Below are 10,868 nucleotides of genomic sequence, written 5' to 3'. Positions count from 1 at the left end.
GTCAGACATGGAAATTGATAGGTTATTTAGCAGCAGGGCATTGTCACCAGAGTCAGTGTCTTCAGATTTAGACTTTTCACTCATTCAGACTTGGTTGTCAGACTTTAGAGTATCATCACCTGAATCTGTGGCATCAGTTGAACAGTATTGTTGGTCTCCTCATATTTCATTTAGTCAGATAAATAATCAACATTGTAACTATTACTTGGAATACCCACAAAGTACACCAATTTCACCTCTTTCAACAATATCAGATGTTGAGTATTCCACCTATTATGTAGAGGAGTCGTTTGATGAAAACCGACCAGACTCACCAGATTCCCTTACTTTACAAGATGAAACTCTTAGCTTAAACACAACTTTGACTGCATCTCTTCCATTATCCACTGGAAGACCTTTTACATATGCAGATGTTGTGCGGGGCTACACACATGAAAACCAACCTTGTGTATTGGGGGACAGATTGTTTGAGTTAAGGCCTGCTTGTCTTCCATCACTGTCATCAGACAAGGAGTACATTGAGTCCTTCATAGATCATTCACTGGATGACTTAAGACCGCAATCTCCAGAGTCAGTGGTATCTCAAAGTGAACATAGGCCCCTCTCTCCTGACTCACCTGTCCCTCAGTTCAAACCTCCTCATATCAGTTGTGATGTGGAACTATCAAGGCAGAGGTCATTTACACCAGAATCATTAGCTTCAGACTGGGAAGACAGAAGTTTGTGTCTGGAAACCATGTTTGACCAGACCAGACCAGACTCACCGCAGTCTGTTTTGTCCAACATGAAAATTGATAAGTTACTTAGCAGCAGGGCATTGTCACCAGAATCTGTGTCTTCAGATTTGGACTTTTCACTCATTCATACTTGGTTATCAGACTTTAGAGTATCCTCACCTGAATCTGTGGCATCAGTTGAACAGTATTGTTGGTCTCCTCATATTTTATTTAGCCAGATGAATAATCAACATTGTAACTATTACTTGGATTACCCACAAAGTACACCAATGTCACATCTTTCAACAATATCAGATGTTGAGTATTCCACCTATTATGTAGAAGAGTTGTTTGATGAAAACAGACCAGACTCACCAGATTCCCTTACTTTACAAGATGAAACTGTTAGCACAAACACAACTTTGACTGCATCTCTTCCATTGTCCACTGGAAGACCTTTTACATATGCAGAGGTTGTGCAGGGCTACACACATGAAAACCAACCTTGTGTATTGGGGGACAGATTGTTTGAATTAAGGCCTGCTTGTCTTTCATCATTGTCATCAGACAAGGAGTACATTGAATCCTTCATAGATCATTCACTGGAAGACTTAAGACTGCAATCTCCAGAGTCAGTGGTATCTCAAAGTGAACATAGGCCCCTCTCTCCTGACTCACCTGTCCCTCAGTTCAAACCTCCTCATATCAGTTGTGATGTGGAACTATCAAGGCAGAGGTCATTTACACCAGAATCATTAGCTTCAGACTGGGAAGACAGAAGTTTGTGCCTGGAAACTCTGTTTGACCAGACCAGACCAGACTCACCACAGTCTGTTTTGTCAGACATGGAAATTGATATGTTGTATCATTGTATTCCTTCTTCTGCAACAGACTCTCCTTTATTACGTAATTCCCAGGAATATCTCATCCAACCCCAAGATATTCCTCTTGAATCCATGTCATTAATTTCAATGCCGTTGATGGAACACAGAGTGGCACACAAGCCAGTATATAACAACCTAATGTCACATATGTTTGATCCCTTGTATAAGGGAAAGTGTTCATGTTGTAAAATCAGAACCTTTTAAATTGTGCATTGAAAAATAGTCATTATTTTTCGAACAGACACCACAAAAGCCTTACTTACAACTACCACCACCATTGCAGAAAATATTTCTTAATTTCCTCATTTCACATCAGAATACAAATTATTCAGCATATTAGGTTATCTCATCACGTCAGAGTGATTTTCCCTCATAGTCTATAATAGCTGATACTTAATTTCAGGCTAGAGAGAAAGTATTTTCCTTTCAGAATTTATGCTACCTGAAATATCATAGTTAGGTTATCAAAGTCCTTCATGTTCAACTATCTTGTTTCCATATAAATAGGCCACCTTCTCCAGACCCATTTGACGAGTTTACTCCTGACTCAGAAATGTGTCAGTTCATCATCAACCTTGTTCTTGCATGCTTTTGTCTGAAAACAGATCTGTTTCATTTGACCTTATGAAGGTGGAGAGTCATTCTACTGATTCATTCATCGACAAATTGTTTTTTGAGATCAGGCCAGATTCACCTGATTCACCTGATGTGCTTGTCAGAAAATGTCGTTTCCTTGAACAGTAAGCCATCAGATGTTTAGTACACACAGTCTTTCCTTCAATATCAGATGTCCGAGTTAGGACTGTCTTCCCCTCAAATGTTTGAGTCAGTAGGAGATTTAGATGATGTTTTAAACCAAGTGCCATGTGGGCAAAATCTCTCTGAGGTTACTGTTTCTTAAGAGAATCGACTTGCATCTATTCTCGCTTCAGAGATGTTAGTGTCACATGTAGGTGAGCCATTCTGTGAACATGTCCTTGATGAGATCAATTCTTTTGAATATGCAGCTCATAAAAAGTTTGAGAAGACTTGTGATCAAAACAAATTTGAAATTTTGGCAGTCAGGAATGACTCTGCTACACCTAATCTCACAGTAATGGATTTATATCCTGAAAGTCTGATGCCACCAACAGCTGAGACAGGAGCCATAGCTCCCTCATTAAATTTTTAAGCCGTCCTCCATGACAACAAAGGACCTCGACTACATCAGTTCAGATCATATAGCATTCATCAGTTTCATTTCGAGTTGAGTCACATTCCATCTGTAAAGCAAAATTCTGGACTTCTTCATGCAGTCTGGCCTTGAGGAAGTTTTCCCTGAACACACTTTAGCGAAAAGACAATCAGTAATATGAAGACCACTGAACTCAAATGGACAGACCCTGAATTACAACTAAAGATTATTCGTACCCAAGATTTGATTTCCAAGAAAATGACGAGAAAATCCATGAGTGAGGACAAGAGCAAATTCCCATTGTATTGGTAAGACACTGAAAGCTGTTGCTCAGCACTGATTGCAGTGTTGCTTCCAAAAGTAATACATTTGGCAGTAATAAGTGTGGACGTAGAACCCTTGCCTAAAGCTTTCATTAATGACATTCAAATGCTTTACTGTCTTGCTTTGGCGTGTATGCATTTGTAAAAGGAATGATATTTCAGTGAAGCAGAACTTATGGAAACTACAGTGACTGTATCTTAATAATATTAGCTTTTTTCCCCTGGTATGGAATATTCTCATAGTGATTCCATTACCTTAAATATATGTTATCTATATTTGCATACTTTTTTCTAAGATTACAATCTACTGTAATTTCAATAAAATGCATACAAGTTTGAACAGAGTGATATTTGCCACAGCAAGAGGCATGTGCTTTATGCAATGCTTGCTGTTCCTGTTTATAAGGCATAGGCTCCCACAACACCAGTGTGTGGTTGTGATCATTGTGTTTAACTAATAATCTCTTCTATCTTTCTTTTTCTTTTTTTCCCTAAATGTTTTAAATTTTCTCAATATTGAATAATGACAATGGAGAGGTTTTGAAGAAATTTATTTAATAACCCTTTGGAAGCAGAGACCTGCTTGCAACAGAGCAGTCAGTCCTAGTGTTTCACTGAGACAAATACTGTAATACTGGTGGGTTTAGCATTTTTATGTGAAATGCAGCCCTTCTTGTTTTTTTATGTTATGACTCATGTTTTTAAATGAGTGTGAAAAATGCATGTCCACCATCATGTCACCCTAAATCTGATTTTAACTCGAGTTCATTTGTGCCCAACTTTAATCACGTCATCCTCTCAATAAACCAATGTGCAAATTTTAAAAAAAAATCAACATTTTGTAGAGCCTCATTTCATCACTTCACACAATAAATTTTAATGTGTGTATATTCTACTGTGAATGGCTTAGATGTAGTTGGGTTACAAGTGAATATTCTCATTTTGAGAGACACTGCTACTATAATATAGTAGCATGAAGCATTTCATATGTTATAAAAAAAAAAACATGTTTATGACATGTGCATGCTTCATTTGACTCATTTGTGCTTTCATCTGAAAAAACAAAAACAAAATCATAAATCATATGTGTTTGTTTTTTTCTCCACTCCACCTCATCATTTCTTGCAGGTATCCACCACATCTTTCAAGACAAATCTTTCTGAATCTTCAAAACCAAAAAATATTGATTCGGCTCAATGTCAGGTCTCTACGAGTGAGAGCCCCTCGTTGGCAAATGAGTTAGACACATTTGCCATTCAAAAATTAGAATTGCCAATTCCATTTAGCTTTGACCACAGTACAGCACAGTCTGAAATCACACTAACCCATCAAAGCAGCTCCCAACAGGAAAAAGGTGATGTGATGTCTTTCCCCAAACAATGTGAAAATTCTGGCTTAGCTAAACCAAGTTCATCAAACCCAGACTCAGTGTGTCAAAATGCCAAGGATATTCCAGCTGGTAAAATCATCATGTCCTCAGAATCCACTCCAACATCATCTGGGTCTGGGTCCCCTCATCTTGACCAGCTACTGACAGATCTGGAGGAGATGAAACTTAAGTTTAGCCCAGAGACACTTGGTCCACCATCAGAGTCTTCTGATGAAAGCCCTGAAGATAATCAAAGTAACACGTATGAAGACCTTTCACCTGAAGAGCAATGTCCTTCACTTTCTGATGACACTTACCACACAAATCTAGAAGTCACAGATACTTATCATTTCCAGACATCAATTCAAGATGAACCTGAATTGCTCCCTGTTGCTCTCGATCTGACAAGTGAATCATCAAATGATGAGTCCCTTTCAATCCCAGAGTTTCCCCAAAGACTTTGTGAAACAGTGCAACCTCTGAACTCCGGTTTACCTCAGAGTGAGATATTTTCTTTGCCCAAAATAGCTGCAGGGTGTCATTCTTACACAGCTGAAAACAATCTCGCAAATCAATGTGAGAACAAGTTTTTAATTGATATAATTCACAGAAAAGAAGAGCATGAATCAGCTACAGGATCAAATTTCTCAATGGATTTGACAGAAGAAACTTTAACTCAGACTATTCAAGATCATCTTCCACATTCAGGAGTGGCAACGTCCGTTGACACTGTTCAGACAGAAGAGTTTTCCTCTCAGTCTTTTTCTGATTTCTCAACTGAGGCTGATAATTACCCTGCGCATTGTAGCTTTGAGGAAGTGATCCAATACCCTACTTCACTAAATGGACAGTATGAACAGTGTTCAGAACAGTCCCCAGTAAACTTTGACTGTTTTGCCTCTGAGGCCACTTCTATAAAAGATGTGACTTTATCAACCACTGATGAGGAATACAGCATCCCTCCAGGATATGCAGAGGTTGTGCAAAGTGGTGCACACAGCCCTACCTTTGAATTCTCAGACCCAGAACCATTCTTTGACTGCGAACAAGCTGCGTCTGATTTCTCAGAGACTGAGCCCGATGAGCGTGAGTCAAGAACCAGGTCAGGTGGAGGGCTACCTTGTGTGAGTCATTCGAGAGTTCTTGAAAAGGTAAATCAAGGAGTACTGTTATCCTCTGGAAGTGAAGATTATGAAGATGCTCCTTTTGGCCATGAGTCTCCTGATAATGTGCATAAAGAGAGTGAAGAATCACTGCACTCTTCAGAAGCCTCCGATGAAGAATTTACCTTGTGTGAAGCTCCACAACTACCCCCTATCCGTAAAACTGGGGCAAATGTTGAAACTGATAATTCTCTGGCAAGGGTAAGATGAAATTTGGTAAACTATTCTAACCTGCAAGCTTTCCCCAGTGCTGAGCTTATTCAAATATATTTGCTTCAGAAGGACACTACTGCTAACCCTCTTGCCCCATGGACTGGATCTAAAACTCCCTATAACCCTTATTTTGCTTTGATACCACATTGAACTAGTCCTAACTCAGCATGCAACTTTGCTGCCTGTAACCAGCTGTATCACTTACTGTAATAGCATTTGCGACATGTTTTTCATCCGCAAAAAGCATATTCTTTCTGCAATTACCTAAAAGCATGGTCTGTTGTACAAATATTTTTCCAAGCTACAGACTGCCATGTTGTGCTTTCCAATGCAAATCACCAATCACATTGTAAAATTCTCGTCATCAGTGGAAAGTGCACCATGTCACTCTGCTTACTGCCTACTTTGCTGAAAACATAGCATTCGTATGTTATTATCATTTATTAAACAATGATGGATTTGTGTTGCCTGGTCAGGAGATCACCACAGAGCTCGGATCAATGTCAGAAAGTTCCGATGATGAATTTTTGACCACCAGAATAGTGCGAAGGAGAGTTGTCATACAGGTATCTGACTGATGTTTGTTTTAAATGAGCATGAAGGGTGTGGATAACAGAGATCAACTCTAACCAAGCAAGGTTGTCATTGCCAAGTATTTACTGACTAACAACCTTTAAAATGAGCATATGGGTAAATGGAGAACAAGTGAATGATGAACTGGTGTACCAAGATTTCATTTGCTTTGATGGCTGGACCCCATGAAGGTGTTGTGACACTGCAGTGAACAATTCTTGTGGGTTTATCTGACAACGTACACCTTTTCCTCCTGTGAATGCAAGTTTGTTCCCTGTATCCCACCCCCCACCCCCTTTCTCTCACTCAATTACTTTTGTGCAAGTATTGTATTCTGTTTGTTTCTCTAACATGCACTGGCGTTGTTTTTTTGAAACGGTGAATTAAACACAAACATTACATTGATCCAAGCGGCCGTTCCTGATAATTGTTTATCTTGATTCCCTTAAAGGCTGATGAGATGTTCGACCTCCCCCCTCAGTCAGTGACAGAGGAAAAGTATCGGGATGAAAATGGACACCTCGTTGTCAAAACGGTAAAGCTTTTTTAACACATTTTTTAATTGTGCAGCCACACCAATGACTCCTTGTCGTGTTGTTGCATTTCATTTAGACGTAACGGCACCCCTCTCTGTGTGTGCATGTTTGCAACAGTCCCATTAGCACAACACCTCTGTTTTGCCCGTCCATGGCATAGGTTGCCCCGATTCTTGTTGTGGTAGAGGGGTAAGGTGAAGTGTAAGGGCTAACTAGCCCCTCAAAATTAGCTTTTTGCAGGGCACACATCACATTGAGGGCCTAATGATAATTTCATAAAGCTAGTGTTGGTTAGCAAGTTGTGTAGCTACGCTAACCACAACAAAATGTGTTTCATTCTTCTGTACATGCCATAAACTGGTCCACTTGTATTTCCAGACATTGGAATACACCATATAACAACAGCTTTTTTGAAATGACAGCACGTTGAATCTCCAGCAAAAACATCACATCACATTCTTGAAGAGGGGTTCCATACTGGGTTGATTTGAACACTACCCTTTATAACCCAGTTTCAAGGGGCAAGCGGTATGGGGTAAAAATGAAATTGGGTTAAAGGCAGACACATCCCTAATCAACAAAATGTCTTTCAACACATGCTTCTCCGTAGGTTACCCGTAAAATAGTTCGCAAATGTGTGTCTGTGGACGGCGTGCAGCGGGAAGAGGTGTCCTTGGAAGGAGCTCCACAGGAGTCCGTCACTATGGCAGAGGGAGATGGCTACTCCAAGGTTGTGAAGCGGACTGTACTGAAGAGTGAAGGAGACCATACCGAGGTGTGTGTGTCCTCTATATTACGAGTTTATTATCGAGTTCCTTTTGACAGAAAACACGCCAACACTTTTTCTTCTGACCTAGGTTACATTTGCTGAACGTGACGGTTTCTCAGCATCAAAGCAGGAGACGGCTGAGGGTAGTAAGGTCAGTCTCATGGAAAAGACAGTAGTGATGGAAGGTGAAAGGACGATGACCCTTCAGGGGGATCCGTCCTTGTCATCTGACCTCCCCACAGCCCAAGACGACTTCAAACAGGTTTGTTAACAGCCTTGTCACCATTAACCCAAACTTTGTATATGACTCTCCGATACACTTCATGCACACTTCAGTGCAGATGTCGTTCCATGAACAAAATGGGTGTGTTTTCATTTCTACATCATGTCATAGGAAGTGAAGACTGTTTTCTCTGTTTAATGCCACCAGGCACTAGGTTATATAAGTGGTTGTAGCAGAACAAAGCTCCCTCATGTGGTCGAGCAAGAGACTCATAAAGAAGACGGTACAGTGGTCAGGAGGTGTGTGAGTGCTGGAGCACGTCTTGGATTGTTGGTGTGCTGCGTTAGTGTGACTTTCTAAACATGATTGGCCGTGCTGTGGTTTTATTCATTTTACTCGTATCGAATATAGTACTAATATACTAATAAGTTATTATTATCATATTATTATTTAGTCTATTATTAAGTATTAAGTCACAGCTAGAGGATCGTGTTGCCAACAATACTGTGTGGCTCAATTCATGTGTACTGTGTTATAGCAAGGTTTAGAAAATCGTACAGTGACAAGATATACAAACTTGTTTACAAAAAAATTAAATAAAATAAATAGGACATGGGTGCATGAAAATGATCATGTAAATCACATGGTCTTTACCTTAACCAGATTCCAAATTGAACAATTTAAAGAGCTTTGTGTCAGACTGCATGCTCCACTATTATTATTAGAACAAGCAATAAAAAAAGCAACATTTTGGAAGAATAGTATTCATCCCTCCAGGAAACTCCAAGATTGCTGAAGTGCTGTAGTTGTGAATTAATTCAACACAAACTGATGACTGTATGCTGGATTAACAAAGTTTATTGTGATTTGTGTTTTGCTTCCCTCACATAAATAATCTTACAAACATCTGTTCCGTCACTTCCATGTAGCCACACAGCGTTTTTGAGGATATTGACCTTTCTTATTTTGCAGGGCTCACATGCGTAAAGGTCGCACCCTCCGACGGACAGTGGTGAAGGGAGCTGGGCAGCGTAAACATGTTCTTCTAGAGCAAGTGGACAATCCCAAAAAAGGATCAAAAGTACATGATCTTCAGCAGCATCTCCACCAGCTCTTTCATCATTACCACGAAGACGAGGAGGAGGACAGTGATAAGGGTGAAGAGGAGGATGAAGAGTAGAGGATTGTCTAACACTCCCCCCTTCCCTCTGACTTCCTGGCTTTGTCCACGCTAAAGTCTCCCCTAATCCTATGCATTAACCAACTGCAATCCCAGTGTGCACCATGGCACCTCAAAGCTACCACAGTCTTCCTATTCAAGTCCAGGAAGATGACATCTTGTTCACAATGTTGAGTTTTCTTCCCTGGATGGCATTATCTTTATGACTAGTATTATTATTATTATTATTATTTATTTATTATCCATGCATTTATTTCATGTCTTGATGTTGTTTTGCCTTTTTTGTGACCAAAGAAACACATTTGTTGTTTTCCTGATTCATTTTACTTCCCATGTCCACTCTGTCTTTGAAATGATTTGTCCTTAAACTGTGGTAGATGGGGTGAAAAAACTGTGTAATAATACATTAACTAACTCACACTCACACTCTTGAAGGTAAGGAACACTTTACCTGCAAAATACTTGGTAGGTGCTTTAACTGAAAGACAGCACTGCCTCTTATAACCCGTTTCTCAGATGTTCATAACTAAAAAAAAAACAAAAAACTGTTTCACTCACTGCACTACCTGTACCTTTGAGTCAGGTGGTCATGATGTCACACAGAGAAACCAGACTGTATCAACTGCTGCTGCCGCTGCTGCTGTGTTTTGTGTGGGCTATGTGTAATCTGTCTTTGGGAATTATATAGTATCTATAATCTAGACATTACTGACATCTGTAGCCTAGGAATTAATAATCACTCATCTGAAGTAGAGCAGGCATGACGAATCAACATCAGTCATTATGATCCTAGCTTTGACTGCTTTGTAGTTTTATGGATTGCACCTCTCTGTCTCTCTTTCCCTTCTGTCTGTCTGTCCGTCTGTCTCTGTGTTTTTTTTGTGTGATATAATTCATTCAGTTTTCTTAAGTTGTTGATCTTGACTTGACTATTGTACGGCTGGTGAATGTGTGAGTGAGAACGTACTGAGGCTCCCATTAGTTTCTCCATGCATGTGTTGGGTAAAATGCTGAGTTGAGAAGGATATTTTTGATTCATTTCAATGTTTAAAGTTTGATGTTTGGAGATACTTTCGGGTTTATTTTTGATTCTGAATTCTGTTTACTAGTTAGTATAGATCATTTATTTAATTCTAAAAGTTTGAGTTTTTATTAGGTTATCTTTTGAAACAGAAAGTGTATCATACCAGGTATCGGTACAGTTGTGGTGTCTGCTTGTGGGCGAACGAGTGTGTGAGTGTAGTGAAAGAGTTTTGCTAGTCTCAGCAAAGAAAAATAACAGTATTTATTTTACACAAATCGTATTTGCACTCCTGAATGTTAGGAGGGAAAACATTGCTTCTTGTGCACTGGATATATGGATATATCAGGTGATACGTAAGAGAAAATAATACACCAGGCATACACGTGTTGACGCAGGTTGAGAGCTTAAATATACCATTAATCACTGCTCTGAGTTTTGCTACTGTGTGTATCTACAACATGCAATGTATTTCTTTCACTCTCACTGTTTACTTTGTGATTTAGAAAAATGTAAAATGCAAACTAGTGGAAGTTCACTGTGACAGGTATGCTTTTAATTTGAAGAATCAGCATCCCTTTTCTGTTATGATGACAGTTATATACATATACAATGCATATACATATCTATAAGGGCATGTATTACTGTATTACAAAATCAAAAAGACAAAAACAAAATGGCTGCAGTGTCTATGGCTGATAGAGAATAAAAGTCTACAAATGTA

At 39.4% G+C, this 10,868-nt stretch overlaps 1 protein-coding gene across 1 annotated transcript; it reads left to right on the top strand.

Annotated features, from left to right (window-relative positions):
- The first annotated feature begins 1,355 nt into the window (after positions 1–1,355).
- Positions 1,356–10,868, top strand: LOC131466624 (ankyrin-2-like). Its single transcript, XM_058640005.1, has 7 exons — positions 1,356–5,830; positions 6,319–6,408; positions 6,867–6,950; positions 7,562–7,726; positions 7,809–7,982; positions 8,151–8,242; positions 8,916–10,868. Exons 1-7 carry the CDS (start codon positions 4,115–4,117, stop codon positions 9,121–9,123), a joined length of 2,529 nt encoding a protein of 842 aa, XP_058495988.1. The 5' UTR covers positions 1,356–4,114; the 3' UTR covers positions 9,124–10,868.

This window comes from Solea solea, chromosome 10 (genome assembly GCF_958295425.1).
Source record: "Solea solea chromosome 10, fSolSol10.1, whole genome shotgun sequence".
NCBI classification, from domain to species: domain Eukaryota; kingdom Metazoa; phylum Chordata; class Actinopteri; order Pleuronectiformes; family Soleidae; genus Solea; species Solea solea.
The sequence above is the reverse complement of the archived record's forward strand: the minus strand, read 5'-3'. Positions and strand labels throughout refer to the sequence as shown.

What these genes read in the sequence shown, in the direction of transcription:
- LOC131466624 (XM_058640005.1), top strand. Translation starts at nt 4,115, where the DNA reads ATGTGCATGCTTCATTTGACTCATTTGTGCTTTCATCTGAAAAAACAA. An exon ending in GAAGGAGAGTTGTCATACAG is followed by an intron (nt 6,409 to 6,866) that starts GTATCTGACTGA and finishes ATTCCCTTAAAG; the next exon opens with GCTGATGAGATGTTCGACCT. An exon ending in CCCAAGACGACTTCAAACAG is followed by an intron (nt 7,983 to 8,150) that starts GTTTGTTAACAG and finishes TAATGCCACCAG; the next exon opens with GCACTAGGTTATATAAGTGG.